The 26,403-nt window shown below is 40.2% G+C and overlaps 1 protein-coding gene and 1 long non-coding RNA gene across 5 annotated transcripts in view; both read right to left on the reverse strand.

Annotated features, from left to right (window-relative positions):
• PDE4A (phosphodiesterase 4A) overlaps positions 1-26,403 on the reverse strand; it is a 318,023-nt gene that overhangs the window by 48,679 nt on the left and 242,941 nt on the right. For 3 of the 4 annotated variants that reach the window (XM_034434337.3, XM_034434342.3, XM_034434343.3), the window contains exons 2-6: positions 8,212-8,397; positions 5,891-5,927; positions 4,978-5,051; positions 3,362-3,411; positions 399-511 (exon numbers count right to left, since the gene is read on the reverse strand). In XM_034434337.3, the coding sequence (XP_034290228.2) occupies positions 399-511; positions 3,362-3,411; positions 4,978-5,051; positions 5,891-5,927; positions 8,212-8,397 (460 nt within the window). Of the gene's footprint in view, positions 1-398; positions 512-3,361; positions 3,412-4,977; positions 5,052-5,890; positions 5,928-8,211; positions 8,398-10,040; positions 10,125-26,403 lie in introns of all 4 variants that reach the window. The other variant, XM_034434340.3, reaches the window with a different exon arrangement.
• LOC148115281 (uncharacterized) lies at positions 12,294-19,930 on the reverse strand. Its single transcript, XR_015732354.1, has 2 exons — positions 17,253-19,930; positions 12,294-16,329 (listed from the first exon to the last, which is right to left on the reverse strand). It is a non-coding gene; the product is annotated as an uncharacterized LOC148115281 (long non-coding RNA).

Genomic DNA, 26,403 nt, shown 5'->3' on the forward strand with positions numbered 1-26,403 from the left:
AAGGAAATTTTGAGGGTGTAAGCAAATGTTTGGAGTGGAAACCCGAAAAAAAGGACCCTCCAAGATGTGACTATATAAATTTAGCTGCCATGGATGCTGAGTGATTACTGGAGAACAGAGCATAACAAAAAGTCAAAGAGACTGAAATATTTCAGAGGACGATATGGGTCAGCAGCCATTCCATGTTGCAATATTTTGGCTTTGCAACACAAATACGATGCATACTATATAATATATGCTGTAATATATAGAATAAAACTATCATAGAGGAGACAAATATGGGCTGTATACATTTCCAAGTTGACAGATATTTGGGTGGAACCAATAACAGACAAAATATTGACAGCGTCCTGGATACCATGGTGCATCGGTTGCATTTGCTGAACACTCTTCCTTACCTTGTTAGATGCCATCTCACTGACAGAGCGATAGGTCTGAATGGTCTCTAATTGGTCAAGACACCAGTCTAGCTCCTCCAAGGTCTCTCTGGCTAGTTGTTGGTATGTCTCTTCTACAGAAGAAGTGGGAAAACAAATCAAACTTTAGGTTCAAGTGATCTTTCAAGCATTTCCAAAAGAACTGAATGTCTCCCTCTATAATTTTCTATTCAATCTCCTTGCTAAAAGTATGTGAAGATCAGATTCACTGAGATGATGCAAGCTAAATTAGACAATCATGTCCAGAAGATCATCTTTAGAATGGAAGGAAAGAAGACGATGGTCTCAAAGCCATCCAGCAACCCAACCAATTATCTAAGGTAACTCACCAGGGCCCAATATGTTTTCTATTTTTGCAACTTTCTTTAGGTTGCAAAAACACACAGGGAAAAGTGAGTGACAATTGACATACATGTCAGGATATAAATACTGCAATCAGTCACAGATGGTGCATGTCTAGTTTAAGAACAATACATCTGGAACTGGGATTGAACTTCTGCACTCAGGACTTTAGGATGGCACAAAACAATTTGCTTCCTGAGACAGAGCAGCAAATGGCACAGCATGCTCTGTTTAATGAAGTTATTTTGGCACTTCCGATATAGGATTCCACAAGCACCTCTTCCCAGCCATAAACTAGAGTCATGGCATGAGTATCAGCTAACTTAAGACAGCCACTTCTCTAATAGTAAAACCAATCCTACAAGGCTCATATTTTCCCACAGTGTCTTCCTTATTTACTAAAATTAACAGATAACAGATTAACAGAGTTGGAAAGGACCTGGTAGGTCATCTAGTTCAACCCCCTCCCCCCGCCCAAACAGGAGACCCTACACCATTTCTGACAAACGGCAGTCCTCAACAGGGAGTCTAACAAAGTTGTGTTTCAATCAGGCAATGCTTGATCCTGGGGATAGGTTTGTTAATTTCTGCTACCTCCTTATAGCAGGTGAAATGTGCTTACGGGAGGAATATGCTGAAATCTACACATACACCTATTTCATTGGCAGCAAGAAGAGGATCCCAGCAAATATGAGAAGCAGAATTTAATTTTGTTGTACCAAGGGCAGAACAATAATTGAGAGGTGTGACATAGTTTGACAACTTTCCCTTATTTGCCTCTGCAACTATCCCTTCCAATTCACATGACTCATCTACTGTAGGTAGAGTGGATTGCTCTGGGACAGATAATTTTCTATTAAGAGGAAGGTGGGGGGAGGAGGAGGAGGAGAAAGAGAAAGAGAAACCAAGAGGGAACTGAAAGGCCTTCCTGCTTCTGGCCTGTTATATTTCTAGACTGCTGAACACAGAAGCTCTCTATAGTTTTAATTGTCAACTACAAGTATTCTCTATGGCCTATTCAATAATCCTGATGAAAGCTTCCATTTACATACAAATTAAAAACAAAATGAATCTCGGCAGTCCATTAGTTGCCACAATCAATAAATTGGCATATTTTAGCACAGCACAGTATTAGCAACCTATCAATTTCTGCATCCATTCAAAGTAGCCACTTTCAACGACCATACAAGCATCACACATGGCCAGAGCTCAGACCACAACTTATTTGCATCTATTAACAATTCATATGCTTGCACATAGATATAAGCAGATATACATAAACTTGCCACAATTCCAGCAGCTGAGGAATTAACGGAAGGTTTCTTAACATGGCATATATTATATACTGTATACCGTACTTGCTGCGTTTACATCTGTATTTTTTGTGAAGGACCAAGAAGTTGTCCCTCATTTTCTGCATCTTAGACAGCTGTAATTTGTAGTCAATGTTATCTCCTGGCATGAATATCAGGCAGCTGGTGCTGCATGTTTTCTGAAGTTGACTCTTTTTCATTTCACCATTCACCTTATCACTCATCAGACAGAGGCTGAGCAAGCTGTGGCTCTACTGATGTTTAATTTCACCTCTCATCATTCCAATCAGCATGGTCTATGATCAGCAAGGATTGGAATTGTAGTCCTATCTCATCTAGAGGGGTTCTCCCCACAAACCCCCAACTTTTGAAGTAAGTCTTTCCCATAGCAGATCTTCAAAGGTGCCACTAATTATAAGATTCTACAGTTGTAGGATCTTTGGTCAATTTTTGGATGTGGGTCACTCCTCAAATGTCATAACTAGATAATACTACTTTACTTGGAAGGTTCCCTTTCATTTAAACCCTTTCATTTAAACAACAGAGAAGTCCTAAGGACAGATTCCTCCTGAGGCAAGAACTTGAAGAGCTATCAAAGTGTTTCAATCTTCCTCAAAGAAAGATAAATTGGGTTGATTTTTCCCATTCTGACACATCTCCAGAGGAAAAGTGAATGTCACATTTAAAAATGAATGCTATCTAAAGTGTAAAACCGGAGGGCTGAATACTGATGCATAGCTTTTTCTATAAGCATGCTGTACTTAAGAGTGTGTGCTTGGCCTAGCCAAGAAGACATTTTGAAGAGTTCCCTAATTAATATGGATACAGCCTGTCTGTAGACCCTCCTACAAGCATCAATGAACAGAACACAAGATTGGTGTTCCTGTGAAGAACATGTGTCCTTTACCACAACTTTTGCACAACCCTTGCTTACAGCCCTCAGGTTCTTATTTCCTCCAAACCTGAAGTCAGAGTGAGTTGCCTTAACTTGCCTCAAAGTAAGATCCACATTGGTACCCAATGCATTCAATCATGTTTGTTTTTCCCCAGAGGAAGATGATGTAGACTCATCCAAAGCAATAATCTTTCACAGAGAGTGGAATTTTCTGGGACACTTTCCATACATTTCAATACATTTCAATAGGTGCACTTTGTACTTTTTAAGATTTTTCACGCTGAGATCCAATTTCAGTCTGCAAGATAGGTTGTATGTGTGCTCTCTTGTCTGAACCAGAATTTTCTTGGTCATAGAAAACAAAGTGGCATTACCTGAGAGTGTGGCTTTGCAAACAGCTGGCTGCCCACCCAAGGGAGATCTCCTAAGGGAGCAAAATATATGGAAAAGTTCAGCATCTTCCTTGCTACACAAAATATAAAAGGAGTTAAGCAACTTCTTCTGCTCGCCTTGTTCAACAAGATAACACTTTAACATGCTTGCAGGTAACATTGATTATCTATTATTTATTTTTATTTGTTAAATTTATTAGCCACCTATCTCACCATGGGGCTACTCTGGGCAATATATTACATACCACAGCACCAAGTTTGTGTTCTAGAAATTATTGCTATGAGGTGGAACTATAGAGGTCTTTAAACATGGAACTGGGGCAACCTCTTCTCTATGAGCCTTTGAGAAATTAAGGTTCTTCCCTTGATTCTCTTACCTCTAAGGAGCAGCAATTGCGTTCAAGTTTTAAATATAGGAAGTTTCAAACGGCTACACATTTGACACAGAATGTAGGGTCAAGAAGAAATGGAGCCCATCAGATATTGTTGAATTCTAACTCATAAAACCCCCAATAATAGCCATGCTGGTTGAGGCTGATGTGTGTTATAGGCCAACAATGTCTGGAGACCTGGAGTTTCTCCTTGGACTGGCCCCTTCTAGTATCATAGTATTGTGAATGTTCAAATGGAGCTACATTCCATTCTTGTAGTGTGTTCTAAAGTTCTGAATTCTGTCTCTGGCATTGATTAGTCAGTGACAGGAGTTTGACAGATGGGAGTGAATTGAAAAGAAAGGAACGAATGAATGCCATCATACTCACTATTACAGGATTTCCCCCCCCCCCCATTTTATAAATATGTTGGCATCTGTGGTTTAGCTAGCAAAGGTTACAATTATGCTGATTTCACAAAAAAGTTCTAATAAACTATTATTATTTTTCATAAATAACTAAGTGGCCAGAAACGTCTGCTCCACTAGCAGAGTGCTAGAGAGTTGTTGGAATACAACTCCAACTATCCTTCAACACGAATCATTCTGTGTGGGGATAACGAAGACTCCAAAGCTTTCTGGAGTCCATATGTTGCCTGTGTTTAAAAGAATACATGTGAAATAAATTTTTGAATACTTGTCTGTTAAAGCATTAAAGTAAAGATGTCTAGCAATGTCAGGAAGTCATTTTAGCACTATGAACATAGTTTAATATGAATATTAAACAAAAAAGCCTTTTTGGCATTATCCAAGGATCTAGATAGTCCAACAATCTTTTTCCAGTCCTAGATTGGATAAGATTGGAGGTACTTAGAGAAAACTGACAAGCAACAGCCAACTCTCACTGGCTTTTTGCCCTCCAGGAACTGGTATTCAAAGGAACACAATCCTTATACCTGAGGAGTTTATTTAGCTACTGCAGTGAACGATGCATACAATCTCCCATTCCAGTAGCTCTTTATCAGCTATGTGGACTACGAAAAAGGGAGTATAACACAGCAGATTCTGAGGAATCTGGAAGAAACTGAAATTTTGCACATGAGTGTCTACTAGGTCCTCTAAAAGCTGCTTATCCAATAGACTTGAAGACCTGGTATCTATAACTTGGCTTCATAAAAGATCAAGGAGTCATCAATAGTTTAACTCATCAGGTTTGATGGACACTTACTTATTGGATGTTGGCGTAGGAACATTTGCCAGGATGGAGAAATTATTACGTACGCTCCTCAAGCTTGCCAAGACCTGTAGAAAGTACATATGGAACAAGAATGTTAAGAGCTAAAGCTTGCAATAGAATAATGACAATTAACAATGAAAAGGTATCAAAGTAAAGGAGTCTTCCTCCACTTAAAGAATCAGAGGCTGTAAAGGGAAGAGGGAGACTTGAGCCAAGAAAGTTCTTTCCAGGCCCAAGTGGAAAAGTGTATGTTGTTTCTAATATGACACAAAAAGAATTAACTTCCTTTTCCATTCTTCCAACAGAGATAAGCTCTAGATTTCTTTAAATGATCAGAGGCTCAGTACATTTTTCATCAATAGAAACAAGGAAAAAAGAAAACTTAACCATGCTGATTGGTGCCTGATAGAAATACAAAGGATGCTATCAAACTGATCGTCTGCAACTCTTTTCATCTACACATATACTGCTACTGAGAAGTGTGTTTTAAGGAATGTGGTTAGCCTCTCATAAAAGTTATTCAGTCACAGTCCAATGTGAAATGAAAGATCTACTGTAACGTAGTAAGCTTTATGAACAATTCTGAAATTAAGAAAAATAATGAAAACCAATCAACACCCCCCCCCACCCCCCAGTAGTGTACAAGAGTTTGCAAACGACAAATTAAGGCTGCTTCAAAGTTTGAATAATGACTGATTCCTTCTAGAAAGGAAGGTTCTTTTGAAGAGAAGGAGGGAGAGCTGGCATATGAAAAAGAAGATATTCTTGGCCATTGACTCCTCCCTACTTGGTTGCAAAACATCAAATCTGAAGAAAAACTCTAGAGAACTTAAAAGTATTTTGGGGGATTTTTAATATGATCCTCCCACGTGTAGCGGATTTTTCTCAGGGGCTTGAGCCATACCTGGGCAAATGGTGTTACTATTAGGTCTTCAGTATGCCTGTAAAGGAGAAAAATGACAGATCTGTATTACATTGGAGGTAGGGAACAGAATCTGAAGTTAAAAGTTTTAAATATAAAATCGGCATATAAATCAAATTAAAAAAAAATAATAAAAAAAATGAAGGCAGAGGAAGCCCAGGTCCTCACTTAACCAGACAATTATTTTACCATAGGATTGTTTTGAAGACAAAATGGGAAGAGGGGAGGGGAAAGTACAAGCATACTGCCATCAACGTCTATAGGAAAAAATAGGATAGAGATGGGAAGAAATAAAGAATTAATAACTAAACCCACAGCATCCCATAATCTGAGCTACACACCTTTTCTGGCAGAAGACTTGGATGATGCTCAGAGAAAATACTGTAAGTCATTTTTCTTAAGCAGACAAGTTCACTTTTGAGCCTTGAAACCATTTACTTTTAAGAAAAGTCAATCAAAATGGTCCTTAAGGCAATCCCAGACTACATACTGAATACCACAACTAACTTAACATTTTCTTCCTGAAGTGCATTATTTAAACCTTGGTTGCTGTGTTCCTTTAAACTGTCTATATTTTGCAAAATACAGTGAAAAAGATCGTTTGATAGTAGAGTCCATAGGAATCACATCAAGGACCTTGAAATAGTCTGTTCCACAGGGAAACACCTTGTAAAAATCTGCTTCAGAGCTAATCAGATTCCTCCCCCCACCAAACGTCCTATATTATTCTCCCTCTCCTAAGCCTTCGGTAGGAGACAGGACTTTGCTGGATTGGTGAAGATATTCCTGGCGGGGAGGAGGGGGGTCAAAACCTATGCTAAAATGGGGGCTGGGGAGCTGGTGCTGAGAGCAGTAAAATAGTTGGGACCAGATAACATGCAAAGTTGGGTCAAGGAGGCTCCAAGGCTTACAAAAGGGAGACTCAATGAGTTGCAGTTTGCTTATCCCTATAATATCAGAACAGATTTTCTGTCACTCAAGGCAATTTAAGGTCTTTTTTTCCCTGAACTTCCATTCCAGAGTGCAAAGGTAATTTAGTATTATATCTAGCCTCTTGCATATGGGCAAGTTAGATATTTTATTCTGGGAATTGAGGTCCACACATCTTAAAGTTGTTAAGATTGAGAAACACTGATCCAGAGAAAGGGTGGCTAACTTTATTATGGAAACATCCCAATACTTTTGTCATACTTTCATGAGCTTAAATGCTGCAGGGGACATAGAAGCAATGTAAACTTACATGAGGTTAATAAAGTATCTGGACCTCTCTCTTTTTTGGCGTTTGGATAGTGTGTGTGGACATTATGTAAAACAGTATGGTTAAATTGAGTGATCTTATAACCACTCGGTATTTTTGTAAAATACATACAATGAGCTGTGAGCAGCCTAGAGTCAAATGGAATTGGGTAACTCTAAGTAAATAAATAAATGAATGAATGAATGAAGGAAGGAAGGAAGGAAGGAAGGAAGGAAGGAAGGAAGGAAGGAAGAAGGGAAGGGAGGGGAGGGGAGGGGAAGGGAAGGGAAGGGAAGGGAAGGGAAGGGAAGGGAAGGGAAGGGAAGGGAAGGAAAGGAAAGGAAAGGAAAGGAAAGGAAAGGAAAGGAAAGGAAAGGAAAGGAAAGGAAAGGAAAGGAAAGGAAAGGAAAGGAAAGGAAAGGAAGCCAGCCACCATTTTTTCCCTTTTGCTTCCAAATTCCAGCATCCCAATCTAAGGGGCATATATGTTCCCTGACAGAAGGGGCTAAGAAAACACATGCAAACAGTGAGCTTTGCTCCCTTTCTCAATTATGCTGCAGGTAACAGCCTTTTTACTTTATGTTGCAGAATTTGGTGAACTTTGTTTGTGATTGCAAGAAAATTAGGCTGCAATGTTGAGAACAGGCCTTCATGCAAAGAGTGTTGGCTCTGCTCAGAAAAGAAAATGTAGTTCCTTCGCGACTACCAATAACCATGTCTTAAGAGGCCGCATTTCTGCACTCACTCAGGATTGCCAGCTAACGAAGGGAAAGACTTAATTGGTACTGATGGAAGATTCACAAGAGAGCCTATAAGCCTCCCAGTCTACAACTGATCCAGTGCTGCGGTCAATAGGCTGATTCCTGGTCTTCCTTTGGTTCAGGGAGCTTGTCACTGAGAAAGGGGATGCGATAAGGTGCCTGGCTTTCAACCCACCGGTCACCCGTGGGACCCGTGTGTTTTCCAGCCCAAGGTCTACTTGCCTGGGCATTTAAGAGACCTGAGGCTTTATCTGATTGCTCTATGATCTCCATGAAATCCTACTGAAGAAAGAAGAGGGACTTACGCTTCACTGGCAATGGACGAGTTGCGTGACATGGTCTTTGGCGACATGTCATAGTCACTGTCCGAACGATATAGGAAGGACTCACGCCTTTGGCTCTGCGGAAAGCTGGGGTGAAGCACCAATCCAGGGCTGGCCTGGGAATCCAGGGGGCTGCGACCTGGAGATGGGCCATTTTCCACTTCAAAGCTGCCAGAGGAAAAAAGAAACATGTCAAGGAATTCAAGAACATTGCTCATTCAATATTAAAAATATAGAACTTCCAGTATATTAATGTGGGAAGAATAACCAACTCAAAGAGTGTTCAGGAGCTCTGTTCAGCATCCACTCTTATTCACAGAGCTGTTTTGCATACTGGGCTAAATCATGGATTACTTAAATATGGTTTATTGATTAAACCATAATTGGCGGGATTCAAAGATTATATTAAGATATAAGCATGTTTAATAAACTATAAAAGACAAAACACTACGCACAAAAATCACATTATGTGTTAAATAGTTATACAGGAAATCATGTACATTACTTGGGGCAAGTTCATTTTTTAAAAAAGCAGTTCATAAACACAAAACAGTTTAATACAGATTATCTTCTAGAATCCTCTGTAAACTAAACCTACACCAAATTTACAGCTGGATTAAAAAAGGTATATTTTTCCTCACTCTTTGCAGATCTGATGCAGGCACATAAAGGTTAAACCATAATCTCAATTTAGTTCTCAAAATCTAGATTCTCACTTTCCACTTTAAAAAAACCTACTGATCTCACACTGGAGCAATATTTTAGAAATAATGTGAACTGAAATTTCAGAATTAAATGTTGAAAGAATCTTGGTCTCACTGCCACTCTACTGCACTCTGCTCATCGCCCACAGTATTTAATATAATTTAATTAATTAAATTTATATGCCGCCCCTCTCCGAAGACTCAGGGCGGCTATATATAAAGTATATCTTTCTACCAATCCACAAAGCCAGGTAAAAGTTCAAGCAAAGAGTTCCACCGTAGTTGTAAATAGAGCATGTGTAAATAAAACTAGCCAATTTATACCGGCCATATTGGTTTATTTATTTTACATAGATACTAGGCTTCACAACAGAGCATGTAAGATTTCCTTTATGCAAAAGTGGAACTGTTTAGTAACCGGCATAAATGAGGCCTTAGAGAATCGCTCTTCCTTCCTCATTTTATTTTTACCTTTTACTCCCCCTGCTGGTCAATAAACTGTTCCTGTTTAACATATACATATTTCTATATAATGATTAATTGTTCCAATTGCATTCCTGGACTGTAAGAAACTGACAGCACAATATATATAGGAAGTAAGCTGTCAGCCCTGGAGGCCATCTTTTTCTCTGGACCCTGACATAAGCCCCATTCTGTCTTTTGGGTACTTCCTCCTAAAGTCTCAACAAAACAATGGCGTAAGATGTTTGCATTAACAAGCTATGCAAAAATATTAACAGAATCCCCACCCTTCAGTGAGTTAAAAGTTCTTCGGAAATATGGTGAAAGACAGCATCCACGGTGCTCTTCTAAAGATTCAGTGCTATTCTCCAACCCTGTGTATCCTCAACCACACACCACTAGTGCCCTTCATTACAATGTGCAATTCCTCAAATACTAGCAAATGCTAGCATCTCATCAACTCAAGAGTCACAAACTCCAGATTTTCCATGGCCCCCAATTCTTGCAGCCTATCTCTCACCACTGACTCAGGCAACTAAAAAGTTTTCTCTAGCCTGACTAGAAACATGCAGTCATGAGCTGCACCCGTGCCCCAGACACAATACCCATTGCTAGCTGTGGCACACAACACATTGCCCAACTAACCTTCGGATGGATAAATGGAGGCTGGGCAGAGACATGACCCGGTTGTAATCAATGCCGCTTGACGTGTGGACATGAGCCATCCTCCTGGTTGCCGTAGAGAAAGAAGTCTGGGTTACAAGGTGTCTAATCCAGATATCTGCAGGAATCAAGCCGCTATTCTCCCTTGTCACACCCTATGTTGTGCTGAGAGATGTTGGTGCAATCGAGTTGAGAAATGCAGCTAGAGCGACAGGCTGACTCATCACTTGACAACTAAGGCTTAGTTGTGGCTGGGTGGAAGTGACAGGATCTCTCCCAGCCAATCTAACAAGAGGATGCCCAACAAGGGTTCCAGGGAGTGCGCTCGCCCTCCTCGGAAGGCTGGACTTCCTCTTTACTGTGGTTTCAGCTTTTGAGGCTTTCACCTTGAGTTACCCGTTTCTCTCCCCCACAAACACACCTTCCACACTCGAGATATTCCTGTCTAAGACAGAGGGGGCAAAAATAAAACCCTCTGCTGTCCATTTCAATATATCCAAGCCTAATTGTCTAGGGAGCAGTAGAAATGAAATCAAAAAGAAAATTAAAAATTAAAAGCCTAGTGACAACAACAATAACAAAAGGTTGCTTCATTCAATCCATTGGCAATCATTCAAAGATCCTTTCCCTGCTATAAACACCTGCTCCGTAAATCACTTTTGTCTGGTGTAGCTCCATAAAGTAACAGTCCAACTCCAAATGTAGGGAAAAATTCTGGATAACAACAACGCATCATCCTCTTGAGAGTTTGCCAGCTATATACAATCTGTATGCTGCTTCTTCTTTGGAATTAGCAGCACCGCCACAGGGAAGGAAGGAAGATGCTATCAAGTCAAATCCTATTTACCGTATTTTTCGGACTATAAGACGCACCGGTGTATAAAACATACCAAGATTTTGAAGAAGTAAGCAAGAAAAAAAATGTTTTTGCCCTCCCCGGCCCCCAGGAGCACTCTGCAGGCCTCCCAAACCCTCTGTGCGCCCCATTTTTGTGAAAAACGGGCCCATTTTTTGTCCCTTTTTTGTGAAAAACAGGGGCATTTTTGCTCTCCCCAGCCCCCAGGAGCACTCTGCAGGCCTCCCAAAGCCTCTAGGCGCCCTGTTTTTGTGAAAAATGGGCCAGTTTTTCACAAAAACCGGATGCGCGGGGCGGGGCTTTGGGAGGCCAGAAATGGCTGTATTGGTGTATAAGACGCACCAACATTTCCACCCTCTTTCAGGGTGAAGAAAAGTGCATCTTCGGAATTACCATCCGAAAAGTATGGTAATTCTATGAAGCCTCAATTTACAACCACAATTGATCCCAAAATTTTTGTTGTTAAGTAAGACATTTGTTAAGTGAGTTTTACCCTTTTTTATGACCTTTCATCACCATTGTTAAGTGAATCACCACAATTGTTAAATTAGTAACACGGCTGTCAAGTGAATCTGGTTTCCCCATTGACTTTGCTTGTCAGAAGGTCACAAAAAGTAATCACATGACCCTGGGATACTGCAATTGTCATAAATATAAGTCAGTTGTCAAGCACCCAAATATAAATCATGGGACTATGGGGATGCTGCAAAGGTCATAAGTGTGAAAAATGGTCATAAGTCACTTTTTTCAGTCCTGTTGTAACTTTGAATGGTCACTAACCGTCACTGTACTACCAAGAGCCTTGGTAGTACAGTGGTCTAAAGCACCCTGTTATTAAGAACAGCTGCCTGCAATTACTGCAGGTTCGAATCTCGCCAAGGCTCAAGGTTGACTCAGCCTTCCATCCTTTCTAAGGTAGGTGAAATGAGGACCCAGTTTGTGGGGGCAATAAGCTGACTTTGTATAAATATACAAAAGAATGAAGGCTATTGCTTAACGCATTGTAAACCGCCCTGAGTCTCCGGAGAAGGGCGGCATATAAATCAAATTAAAAAAAAAAAAGTGAACTGTTGTACAAGGATTACCTCTATACCTCCTATTTCGCCCCTTTGCAAATAAATAACTGTGAGGTTGTGTGGAGGAGCAAGGGCGCTCGCCAAAAGAATTATTATGAACATTGGAAAGAGAAATCTGTGTCTGATCTACATCAATGGACTGTTGATAAGAATTGTTTGCTAAACTTTGCATTAGAACAAGGAAGAATAATTGATCAGTTTGTGTGGGGCTGTTCTACTTATAATATAATTTGCTTCAGTTTATTCTCCCTGGCTCGTTATCTATTTTTAAATTATTTTTCTGATTATATTATAGTATTAATATTTTTCTATTTTTTAATGTTTGCCTTTCTCAACTTGTCATGTTGGACTACGATTCACATAACCCTTTACACCACGGCTTTGGTGGGTGTGAATTGATGAGAAAGTGCACATGGATGGTTTTAAGTTGGAGATGTCCACCAACTTCTGCCTTTTGTTTGAATGCAAATAATTTACTAACCTTCCTTTAGAATGATACTTTATTAATCTCAAACTTCCTAAGAATCCCTTTTTAATAAATTAAGCCACAGAAGGATTAATTGTAGTATACAGAGACATGTTGACTCCAACCTTGAGGTAATGCTTAGTCCTCAAGACCAATAGCCCTTGACAAACATGTCCTCTATGATATTTAAGCCACCCAGAGTTACCTTGAGGTAAGATGGGCAGCCTATAAATTTTATAAACCAACCAACCAACCAACCAACCAATGAAAAACCCATTTCCCTTTGAAAGCCATTCAAGATAGTAACCATTACACCATCTTGTGGTAATTAATTTCACTGATGAATGTATGTTGTAGGTGAAGATGTACTTTACTTGATCTGTTCTAAGTTTCCCTCCAATCAGCTTCACTGGATGACTTGAGGATCTATTATTTAGAAAGAGAGAAAGAGAGAAACTTCTCTCAATCCATGCCAGCCATGATTTTATACTTTTCAGTCATGTGCCCTCTCAGCTGCCTTCTTTTTCCAAACTCAAGAGTCCCAAACCCTCTAGTCTTTTTTCATGGGGAAAGTATTTAAGGTTGCTGATCATTTTCATTGCCTTTTGCTGTACTTTTGCCAATTCTACTATCTTTTTCCAAAGATAGTGATCAGAACTATACAAAATATTCCAGATGAGCACATATTGAAGATCTGTAAAAGGGCATTACAAAGTGGCCAATTTTATTTTCAATTAATGACCCTTAATATGGAATTTATGTTTTCCATAGCTGTCATGGATAAGTTTACTCAAAAGTCATGAACAAGGAACTCTGCCAAGGAACTGCCAAAGACATTTGAAGCGGGATACTTTTACAAATCCATACTGATTTTCTTTTGACAAGGTTCCTTCTTCCATGCACATAATTATTTTTTCTTCTGTTTCTACCTATTTTTCAGGAACAGACATTAAACTGACTGGTCAATAATTTCCCAGGTGTCTTCTGGGCCTCTTTTTAAAAATAAGCATTCACATCTGCTACTTTTTAGTCTTCTGGCACTGGGCCTGATCTGAAGATCAATACATACATACACATACAGCATAGTATAAAACTCTGGGTTCTGATGACATCATCCAAGATAGATAGATGATAAATAGTTAGATAGTTAAGACAGACAGACAGATAGACAGACATAGAAGGATGAATAATCTTGGATTGATGTCATCAGACCCGAGTGTTTTAATACTATACTGTGCAGTCCTTCAAAATTTTAGTTTTTTTCTTGTTACTTCTAATTTTTGTGATGTCTTCCCTCCATGTGAAAGTCAATACAGGCTGTCCTACTTGAATTCTTTGTGTTAGGACAGACTTTCCATTTCCTGAAGGAAGTCTTCTTAACTTTTACAGTTTCCTGGATACTACTAGAAAGCAGTGCTGGCCTCTTTCTGAACTTGGCTGACTCTTACATTCCAATTGAGCTTCAATTATTGTATTTTTAAATAGCCACAAGGAAATACAAAAACATTTCTTGACTTTTCTCATTTGCATGTATGCTAAATATAATAACAAAATACTTGCTGTTTCCCAGTCTGTTCTACCACAATTGCATCTTCCACCAGGTCACTGTTACTATTTATGATTAATTCTACAGTTCTTCCAAGGCACAGCTTCATATATGTCATTCAGAAATGAAGTATCTTTGTTGTAGTCTAAGCATGAATGGAGTCAGCCTATCTAAGGGTATCTGAAGTTCTCCATTTTGGTAAGAAGTCAAAGGAGTTGCTGACCATCCTGGCAAAATAATGTTTTTCAAGGCACAAAGAGTCAGAAGGTATTAAGTGACTTAACAACAAATATTTTTACTATGATCTCCTTTGTATACTGCCCTGATATATTTCATCATTACAGGATGACCCTTGGTATTTTGATCAGGTGGTAGTAGCATGTGCCTAGGTCTAATATGTATTTATGGCCAGATATTGCCACCCGGAGAGATGCTTGGTCTTCCAATATTCCCTAGCATGTTAGGCTTTTTATTTTCCTTGACAGATTCTCACCTCTTCCAGGATGCCCTTCTTTGTTCTTTCTATAAAATTTGTAATCAGCAAATACCCCAAATATCAACAGAATCTGTTGATTCTGTTCTGTTCTACCTGGTTTCTACTATAACTACCATATCTAACATATCTACATTCTCTTTACAGCCAAATATTCTTAATTCCCCATCTTGGGTGAGAGATATGTAATAGTGGCAGAGAAATACCTATAAAATACCTACATTATTTTTCAATGTTGGTGTGAATCTTTTTTGGGGCCATTTTGTCTCCTTTTATCTCCTGACTGCTATGACCCTTCATAGTCCACTTTTCACATTTGTCATATCCTTACAATATTTTCAAAACATTCATACCATTCCAAATTCAATGTTGTCAGGAGTTGGCTTAAATTTTGCTCTTCCACCTTTTTAAAGTTATGAGACATCATTTTGGTTCAAGGGAGGCTAGTTTCTCTAATATAGGTTTGGCTTATCTCTCCTCCCACTCCAGTGGTGGGTTGCCCCCGATTCTGACTGGTTCTATAGAACTGGTAGTAAAACCGGCGGGAGGCTCTGCCCACTGACCCCGACGTCATCAGAATGCTTCTGCACATGCGCAGAAGAGAGCGTGCATGGCCCCGTTGCAAACCGGTAGTAAAGGTAAGTAGAACCGACCCCACTCCCACCCTAATTCTCCAGTGTCTTCTAAATCTCTCTGCCTGGTACCATAGTCCCTTTCAGGCACTGAGAACAGATTATAGCTTTATGCATCAACGCAAAATGGCAAAGCAAAACGCAGTAAGAAAAGTAAACCATGTGCTGGAAATATATCTACATGTTGTATGTGCATGGTTATTAGTGTAAGAACCATACAGCCCTGGTTATAATAATTCAGGGGAGTTTGTTAGCTTTCTTCTCTGGTATTGTTGTGGTCCACTGGCGGCCTGTGGAGCTGGCAGCAGAGTCGAACAGTGAGGAGGCTGGGCAGGAACATGGGCCAGTCCTGGAGGCTGGGGAAGGCTTGGAGGAGGGTTCTGCGTCGGAGGCAGAGATGGGGCCAGTGCCATCTGGGATGTGCAGACTCCAGAGCCTCCAGAGTCGGACATCAATGAGGCAGAGGAATAGGGGGAGCCTGTTCCCACTGCGTGCATGCGCAGAGCTGCCAGAAGGCAAGAACAGTTAAAACAAAAGGGTCGATTCAGGAGTAGGGCTTGGAGATGATTGGCCCCTCCCATAAGACATAAAGGAGGAGCAAAGGCACATGGGCTTTTGCAGGAAGCAACTGTTGTTCATACTGGCCGGTTTCAAGACTGCAGCTCCATGTTGACTCTGTGTTCCGTGTGGCTTTGCAAAGTTAATTGCCAATTAAGTCTTGGCAGCGTGTCAAGGGAGATAAAGGTGGGTGTTTATCAGCCTTATCAGAAGAACTGTGGCAGACTTCTGTCGGACTCTTTACAACTATTTGGGACTCATCTGTGAATGAACAGATTGAGACTGAACAGGCTCAGAATGAGCAGAATTCACAGCCGTTGAAATAAAAAGAGGGTTTTTGGGACTCATTGTGTGCTTTTACTGTATCAGGAAGCCTAGGTCAGAACAGGTATATCTTATATACACCATTCTAGCACAATCAGCATCACCATGAATCTAAATCAGTACAGCTGCAAACATGCCACCCCATGCCCCATCACTTTATCAAACCAGGTTGGATCAGCACACGGGTTTTTCCAGCTGAGCCCTTTGGTGTTTGGGAGTAGGCCTGTTGTGAACAGCAGAAAAAGCCTTAGGAAGTCTCTCATTCTGTTACAGCAGAGGAAGCTCAAAAGGCAGCACTGTTGGCGTCTTCCGATCAACAGCTAGAGACAAGAACTTTAAAACTGCCACATAAGGCAAAGCTAGAAAAAGTGATACCTTGCAGCAGCAGCAAGTTTAAATACCTATTCTTTTTTTACTAGTTCATCTCAATATGAATTTTTAGCATGAGAGAGAAAGAGAGAATTAAAACCAAATTAGAAAGGACGCTGCCAGAGCGTCATCATTTTTGCAAGCCTTTTGCACAACTTGCTTGGAAAGTGGACAAATTACCCTTGGACCAAATAGCTTTACAATTCATTTTTAGATTTTTTTAGAATTTCAAAATATGGTAAAGGGACCCAGTGTACTTGAGCTTCTTGAACAAAGCCCTAGACTTCACCTTCAGAGCATCAGCCCTGTCTCATTTCCTGAATGCAATTCCTGGATTTTATTTTATTTTTTATGCAGTAAACCTTACATCAGACCAAATACCAGTTTAATTTCCTTCTCAAGCTGTTTGCGTCAATAATTTAGAGCGACTTAAGCATTGTTTTTATACATCCAATTCATCTTGGCTGTACCTCTGCATATATCATGGCACTTTATCTGGTATGTGTGTGTGGGAGTGTGTGTGTGTGTGCATGTGTGCGCATACACACACAGCTGTTTTTGTAGTCAATTTAGCTGCAACTCCTTCTGAAGGATCACTGTGCACAGATGTTGAGAGAGCTGCTGACGACATTCTACTCCAGGGCAACAGATAAGATTAAGGATATCAAGGGAGGGGCAAGGAAAGTAATGGTGGCTTTATCAGCGTCAGGACAGAGGAGTAATAAGAATAAGAATTTACACAACAAAAGTTAGTCCTGCCCATAGTTTGGGGTATGGAATATTTTTTCTCCCAGGGACTGAAGGCTTCTCAGTTTTCCACACCTTCTCAGTTTTCCACACCGTCATTCACTTAGGGGAAAAAATGAGGACTTACTTCCTGGCTTTCTTTTGTCTCTTGACTTCATTCCCTTGGAGCAGAAAAAAATACAGATTATGTGTGTCTTATTTTAACAGGACATTTCTGTTAAAGCAGTTCCCATAATTATATAATGTCATTCATAGATGTAGAACCTATCCTCAGTCTATTTGTTGAAAATATTTGTTAAGTTATTTTTGAAGTGATATCCCCTTAATGCAACTTCCAACTGCATCAATACACAAACTAAACAATTTTACTACATAATGCCATAAATGCACAAATAACAAGTATCAGTCAAATACAAAATAACTTACAAACAGCAACTGTGTTAATTATAAGCATCATCCAGCCAAGAAAAAGAAATGCAATATCAGCCAAATGCAACAGTGAATATACAAACCCCTAGAAATATCTCACGTTAAATTAGCAAATTCTGTTGGCCTGGAGACAGAGCCTAGAACGTTTTGGGGTTTTTTTTGATGGGGGGGGAACTGTGTTCAGAGGTAAAATAGATGCTTTAAACTTCTGTAGTTTGGCCAAAACTTCTAGCTCTGTCCCAGCCCTCAGGCCTGGAGCACTTTTCACATTCCTAAGAGAAGGCATATATAAAATAGTAGGCTTTAGTGACTCTTAACAGATCTGCTATAATAAATAATTATTCTTTCAATTGGACCGGAATTTCACTGGTGTGGGGATTATAGCCATTTCTCACGACCACAAGGCCAGTGGCTTCCACAGCTTAGAGGCAGCATCTCTGAAGCGCATAGATAGAAATGTGAGTGTTCCTTCAAATGACTTCTCCCCACATTATTTAATGCTCCAGAGATGAAGCAAATAGGAAAAGGTACAAATATTTTGGAGAGGGTAAGACCCATTAAATACTGCTGGTGCTACTTTTGAATATATACGTATATGCATAATTAATACGTTGCACAATGAAACATATTTAGCCAAGACTAAAACTTACTGAATTCAATATTACTACAACTAAGTAAACCTTCCCAGGATTAGAAACGATGGTGCCAGTCTTATGGACATTTGTTTCAGAATAATCATCTCACCTCTATGAGGCAGGCCTGTCCCATCCATGCTGGCAGAGGATGCATGCTGTAGATCCCACCAGTCAAGGAATTCTGGCTGATGATGTCCAGAAAAACAGCCTTCTCTGCTGTGGCCCTAGTATTTTGTAACATCTTGTCCCTGAGGTCAGATTGGCTCCTACCCTCCTGTTCTTCCGTAAGAGCCTGAAGACCTGGCTGTGCCAGTTGGCCTTGGGCTCCAAGAGTGAGTACCTGGAGGCTGGAGATGGTTGGTGGACTAATAGCAGATCCCATCTCTCCCCTGAGCATCTTGCTCCCTCCCCCTTCCATCGTTAATTATAATTTTGCATTCTTATTGTTATGGTTTTACTTCTTTTAATGTTGTAAATTATTCAGAGTCACCTTGTGGCAAGATGGGGTTGGGAGGGGCAAATAAAATGAATGAATGAATGAATAAAAATATAAGCACTGAATTTGCTCCAAAGTAAATGCTGGCATACCACGGTGACTCATCCAATCTCCAGCATTTTACAAGGTTTCTAGGCTGGCCATGTAGTCAGGGTTTTCCTCCCTTCCTTCGTAGGATTGACATCTAGTGACCTAACAGAAGACAGAGAACCTTTCCATTGCATTTGGGATTCTACCCAGTTATGAACACAGAGTTTCTGTCCACCAGTCGCTACTAAATAAGAGAGATACGACAGGCCACTTCAGTCCTGTCTTACATCTGTGTTTTACTAAGAGTTTCAAGACTAGATAATTGGTGTGAGACTTTTGGCTAGGGAGCTTCATCATCCAAGTTCCCTCTTTGTGTCTAGATGACAGAGGCAGATAAATCATTTCAATAATGTAAGGTTAAAGTAACTGGTATAATCTGCTTCTGAAATCAGCAGAGGACACAAGACATTTACATAAAAAATAACAAAAGAATTTGGCAGGCAGAAAAGTGCCTTTAGGGATGTGAAAAGAAGGGTGGTGCTTTAGGGAAAGTATTTTAGGGTGGAGAATTAAGGCAGGCAACATTAAAAGCATTGGAGGCTTTGGATTCTTTTACTATATCAAGAACGGTGAATTTTTATTTTTATTTATTAAAAAAATTAAACTGCCCAAAAGCTGAAACTGGATCAGTTTGTATCTTGCCTTAATATTCCACTAACTTCTCTTCAATACATTTAGTTTACAGCACTGTGCTCTCCTCTGCTTTTCCAATATTGCTGATTAACAAACAACAAAATGTAATCGAAGAACACATGAACTGTAAACTACATTATATAAGTATTAAGTGAGGTTGTATTCATTTGCTTGCTGACATGTCATTCCAGGATGGAAACAAGTGGTAGATAAGAGATAAAGAGAGCAGTATACTACTTGCCCAGTTTAAAAACTTTTTCAGACAATGCTGCTTAGATTGTAGCCTAAATCTGGAATCCCATCAACAGATGAAAACAGTTTCTCCCAAGTAAATATTTTAGGACTGGGAAAGAAAATCACTTACTGAATTCAGTTTTGATGTTACTGAACTACAACTCCCAGTAGATTAAACTGGCAAAATCAAAAGGGGAAGGCTGAAAATATCGATTCACAGCAGTGTTTGGCAAGCACTGTGCTCTATGGGCAGCATATACGGTAGTTTTTGTACAGGTAGTCCTTGACTTATGACCATAATTGGGACCAGAATCTCTGTTGCTAAGCAAGGTGATTGTTAAGTGAGTCATGCCCAATTTTATGACCTTTTTTTGCTGCAATTGTTAAGCAACTCGCTGTAGTTGTTAAATTAATCCTGTTTCCCCCATTGACTTTGCTGGTCAAAAGCCAGCTGGGAAAGTCACAAATGGTGATCACATGATTCTGGGATGTTGCAACGATTGTAAATATATGGCTAGGTGCCAAGCCCCTGAATTTTGATCACATGATCATGGAGATGCTGTGATGGTCATAAATGTGAGGACAAGTCATAAGTCACTTTTCTCATTGCTGTTGTAACTGCTGTAATTGGCTAAACCAATGGTTGTAGGCCAAGAACTATTTGTATATTAATGTGAGTTCCTCCCACTCACTGCTTAGCTACATGGATAGTCCATAGCTCAATATGAGTTGGAATATTTAAAAACTCCAATGTCTCTTTATAACAGAATCCAACAAAGCAAGAGCAAGGAGTCCCTCTTTGAGGGAGATGGGCGAAAAAGAAAGAGAGAGAGAGAGAGAGAGAGAGAGAGAGAAAGAAAGAAAGAAAGAAAGAAAGAAAGAAAGAAAGAAAGAAAGAAAGAAAGAAAGAAAGAAGGAAAATAATCTAATATATACAAAACTAAAACATATAAAGAATGATTGCAGGAATTTGGTATGTCTAGTCTAGTGAAAAGAAGGACCAGGATGACAAGACAGCAGTTTTCCAATACTTGAAGGGCTGCCACAAGGAAGATGGGGAGCAACTTATTTACCAAAGCACCAGAAGACAAGACAAGAAGCAATGGAGAAAAGCAACCCAGAACTAAGGAGAAAATTCCTAACAGTGAGAACAATTAACCAGTGGGACAAATTGCCTTCAGAAGTTGTGGGTGCTCCATCACTGGAGATTTTAAAGAGACAGGACAGCCTGTTATCAGAAATAGTATAGGTCTCCTATGAGAGTAGGGGATTGGACTAGATGACCTCCAAGGTATCTTCCAAATCTGTTACTGTTATTGTTACTGAATCACTATTGGTTGAATGTCCAGCAAGCTTCTGGTGGTCTGAAAGTGTGCTAGCCACAATGCTAATAATACGCCTCCCATGATTTGCAAAGTAATCACATCTGGAGACATACAGTCCAAGAAAACTTGAATAATAGGCTAGATAAATCAGATGTTAGAGTCAATTTTAAACATTCCTTAAGCCAGGCATAGGAAACGTGTGGACATTTAAATATTCCTGAAGTACAACTCTTCAAACTCAGGCAACTTGGGCACCGATGAGCTATGCTACAATTCAGCTCTATCTTGGGGGACTCAGATTCTCTGGGACTAACTGAAAAGACATGCTAGTAATGGAAACATTTGCCATGAAACGTCACATGTAGCTTTCTAAAGCTCCTTACCAGATGTGCAGCCCCCGGGGTAGCTTGGATTTCTGCATTAGTCACAGCACTCACTGAGCATGCGGCATTGATGGTGAGAGAAACTAAACTTGTTAAACCTGGGAAAGAACACATAGATGGGAGATTCCCATGGCTCAGGACCTGGGTACCTACGAGACCGCCTTCTGCCACCGGTAGCCTCTCACCGGCCAGTACGCTCCCACAGAGAGGGGCTCCTCAGGGAAACAGCCAAACAGTGTCGACTGGCGGCCCCCAGGGGGAGAGCCTTCTCTGTGGGGGCACCTGCCCTTTGGAACGCCCTCCCCCCGGAGATACGGAGGATCCCGGATTCACGCACTTTCCGCCGTGCCCTCAAGACTTTTTTATTTCAACAAGCGGGGCTGGCCTAACTCTTTTTAATTGTTTAATTTTAATTTTAATTTGTTTTTAAAAACAGGGGTGTTTTAATTAGTATGGGCCAAATTTATTTAATATGTTTTTAAATTGTTTTTTAAATTTTATATTGTATCTGTTTTATCTTTGGCTGTTCACTGCCCTGAGTCCTTCGGGAGTAGGGCGGTATATAAATCTAAATAAACTCAAACTCAAAGGTAAGAACATCTGTATTGGAACTTATCATGGGCGATAAGCACGGAATGTGGTTTATTCTCATTTTCAGAATTCAGAGAAAGTAATTTTTGCCTTGCTTTACTTACATGCATAAAACATTTTTTAAAAATGTAAGATCGCTGATTCTGTGGTGGTATCCTTCGAAAATGGGAAATGAATAAAGCCAAGATGTTGATTACAAATCCACAGCAACCTCTCTGTTTCCAATCAAAATGGGTGCGGTTATTTCTTTGGCAGCTTTGTGATATGGAGAGGTTCTTCGCTCACAGAGTTCATGTAAGGTTAGGCATCAAAGTCGATTGTCACTTTTGCAGCTGGGCTGCACAGAAAGATGGGCCCAGAGGAGCTTCAATCCAAAGTGGTGGGGCAAAATGGAAAAAGGAAGTCTGGTGTAGAGACATCATCAGCTCTAAAACTTCACAAAGCTCCTTAAATCAACAGCCAGAAATACATATTTGAAAACTCATCCAAGGGAAGCATTTTTAAAAATATGCTATCCAGAGATTTTTACTGCAAGGAGAGATAATAAAGCCATTGTATTTAATTTGCTGTGCTTCATTTACAACAGGGGTGTCAAACTCAATTTCATTGAGGACCGCATCAGGGTTGTGTTTAACCTTGGGGGGCTGGAGTGGGTGTGATCAGGGTGGCTGTGACCAGCTCGACATCACTCATGTCAGGGGCGCTTGTGGTGGCCTGAGCACTCTGCCAGCGAAAATGGGCTCCCGAGCTCCGTTTCGGCTACAACACCCTCCTGCAACCCTCTGCCAGCAAAAAGCCCTCCCAAGCACCATTTTTGCTGGCAGAGGCACTGCGGGCTGGTCCTTCACTGTTTCCAGGGTAGTCGCGCGGGCCAGTTCTAAGCACCCTGCGGGCTGGATCCAGCCCCCGGACTTTGAGTTTGACACCCCTGATTTACAAAAACAGCTTCTTCATCCATAAACTGTACTAGGTTGAGGTTCTGTACGCCATTGCCAAATTGGAAACTCAGCTAGAATTAAATTCAGAGTTGCTTCACATATGATGTAGAAGCAAGACAATTAGTCCAAATAAATGATCCTGGCTGCCCAATAAGTATCTGAATGAGATTTGTATTTCTGCAAACATAAATTTGATAAATTCACATTTTTATAGATATGCTTAGAAATAATGAAAAATAAAGTAAAATAAAGTCCTTGTTGCAGGGCAAGGAAATCAGTAGGGTGGACACTTTTCAACATAGGCATTTGCAGAAAGGAAGAAAAGAAAGAAAGAAAGAAAGAAAGAAAGAAAGAAAGAAAGAAAGAAAGAAAGAAAGAAAGAGGGAGGGAAGGAGGGAGGGAGGGAGGGAGAGAGAAGAGAAGAGAAGAGAAGAGAAGAGAAGAGAAGAGAAGAGAAGAGAAGAGAAGAGAAGAGATGAAAAAGACAGAGAAAGAAGTCTTGGGATCTTAGCCAAGAAGACAAGATCAGGACAGGGCTAGGGCAGTGTTTCCCCATCTGGCATTCTCTAGAGGTCTGGCGACTGAAATCTTGAAAACTGATGCTGCAACTGGAGACTGTAACTATTTTACACAATGGTTAGGAGAACAAGTGAAATCAATAGGAATAAAAGGCCAGAATTCCTGAGTTTAAAGCCCTGCTTTGGTGGGAAACAACGCCTAATATTTTTATTGGAATAAGCCAGCAGTCCCTAACGTTTCTGGCTCTACAGATCAAGCGCCGACAGTGGGCGCTGGCAGTGGTAGGGGGAAGGGGTTGGTATTGTATGTGCAAATGGAGTTTTGCATGCTTGCCCACAGCTTGTGCAACCCAGTTCCCAATGGACCACAGACCAGTACTGGTCAGCAGACCAGGGGTAAGGACCCCTGGTATAGGCTACTGAGGTTCTGAGCTATGAATATTCTCCATATGAATTTCCTCTCAGCCACAACCTCTCCTCCCCCTACCTCACTCCCCACACAATGTAGCTTTTGGTAATCCATAAACCTCTGAAGGTGCACTTCAGTTCTGAGATCTACTCAGGCCTACCTTAAAAGGGTACTATAAAGATTCAAAGAGACATGAACAAGATTCCTTAGGGTTTAAGAACCTTTTTAGGCAATCAGCAGATCCTGCTCTGAAAAGACTGGTGAAAGCCAAATGTGTTCCTTTCATGACCTATTTGAGTTGGGAAATACTACACTTTATGATGTAAACCCAAAAAAAGTCATATGTCATTAAAAAAACGAAGACCTCCCCCAACTACGGTACCACTTGCTCCACATAAGTGATGTGGATCCATCTAATTTGAAACTTCCCCAATATATTAAATACAGCCCTTGGCTACCATAGAATGTTTACCCTGGATTAAAAAGAGAAGAACTGCTTAGATGCAATACAAAAGAAGTGATGAACTTCTCTGCACTGCACTTTCTGAGAACATGGGCAATGGCTCTTGAGTTTCCTATCTCTACTTTCTCCAACTAGAAGTACCAATAGTGGATCTCAATTCTTGCATTATTTTGGAAGACTTGGGAAGAGAAGCTGTTCAAAGAGTAATGCATGAGTAATCGATGCTCTGATGCTCAAGGCCTCCCCTCAGAGACCAATTAGTTAGTGGGTCCCTTGGTTGATACACTAGCATCATGATGAGCTTCCAAGTAGCCTTTTTAATGTGCAAACACAAATGGCTTTCAACCAAGAAGTCTTCAATCCATTACTGAGAACTGAACATTTATCAGATAGCTCTCCTATAAAAAAAAAGTCCGCCTGCCCCAAGCTAGTGCCTTTCGAAAGTCCTGAAATTGCTGTCCCATTACCACCAGACAGGAAGGTCACTGTAAATGGGAAATGAATCTTTAGAGTACCTATCGTAGTTGGAAACTGCTGAAACAGACTAGCCAGTTTCTGCAAATAAACAGCTGTTCCCATTATTATGTTCCCAGCATTTAATCCAAAGCAAATACATTTTCATAGTGAATACTCCTAATAGGAAATTTGTCAGTGAAAACAGATTAACCAATTAGGGAAAAGTTATACTGAGAGAGGAAGAATGATGCTTTGGTTCAGTGACTGTATTCATGTATTGCCAATCCATGGTTTAACTATGTTCCTTGACTAAAGCTAAACTGGAGGGGGTCACGCATAACGCTGTCACAAATAATTATTTGCAAGCCTTAATAGCTGGGTTTACCTATCACACTAAATCAGAAATGAGCATTAGACTTGCTCTATAACATGACGTATCAGCCCAGCCAGTGTGCCAGAAACCAGAAGCAAGGCAATACATGTGAAAGGAAGAGAGGGACACTGGAGCATCACTGGGTCAGTGTTTACTGCATTTGTCGGTGCTGGAATAAGACAAAATTGTCTGAACAGAGAGTTATTAATCCTGAATAATTGTACTTATGAGTATAAACAGTACAACTGGGAGTTAAGAGTACTGGCTAATGAACACTGTCTAATGAATACACTGGACATTCTTCAAAATGACAAATAAATCTTCACCAAAGGATGAGTGGAAAGTTGTCCCAATAGATTGCAAGATACCATATCCTTCTGGGCAGCTTTTGATCCTGCCGCCTGCTTGACAGAATAATACCCCAGTGGTTAATTAAAAAACCATATATTCTCTGCCTGGGGAGTTATGTTACAGAACAGGAGATGTTCTTCAAAATAAGCGTTACACCGTGGCAAATCTCCACTGCAAATGTATGGCAAGCAGAGCAGACAATAATCTGCTGGAGCCCTCCGAGTCCAACATTCAGAAAGCAAGAAGGATCACGATGAGCAACACAGGCTGAACCCAACACTGAAAGGTCTGAGTTGTGCTTTCTAGCTGCCAATGCCGCAGCCAAACTATGCAGTTTGGCAGAATCAGACTAAGAAGGCGACAACCATACAAATTTCAATGCATGACTCAAAAGAAGGAAGAATTGAGGATATCTTATTTCCTTCTTCTTTCAGTTACGCTTATTTTTCTTTCGATGTTAAATAGGGCTGACAGATGTTTACTGAGCAAACAATAAGTTGGGAAAAAAATCTGAAACCTCACTCAGCGTCACCAATTCTCTTTAATCTACAAGCCAGCTCAGTAATAGGAAGCAATGCCCTTCCATCCCGTCAGTCATCAATGTGGGGGATTTCAGATGATTTACTCTTAAGCACAAGCATTTGTCTACAATTGGTAGATTAGGAAAAACTTTCAGAAAGTCATTGATATTTAGAAATCCTCGACAAAAAATTGAAGAAATTCATGTTTGTTTTAAATATCAGCTTCAGGGTTTCCTTTTAGGTTTCATGGATAAAGAACTTGAAGGAAAATTTGGAACTTTGTTATTACACATGTTGACAGTGGTGAGAATCATATATGCACAAAAATGGAAAGACACACTAATTCCCACAATGGAAGTGGGGGGGATATAAAGGTGAAGAAATTAAGAGAAATGGTGAAACAGACTGCTTTATTGGAAGAGACAAATTTATC

The sequence above is a fragment of the Pantherophis guttatus genome, chromosome 2 (assembly GCF_059756535.1).
Source record: "Pantherophis guttatus breed Tessera chromosome 2, ASM5975653v1, whole genome shotgun sequence".
Classification (NCBI taxonomy): Eukaryota; Metazoa; Chordata; class Lepidosauria; order Squamata; family Colubridae; genus Pantherophis; species Pantherophis guttatus.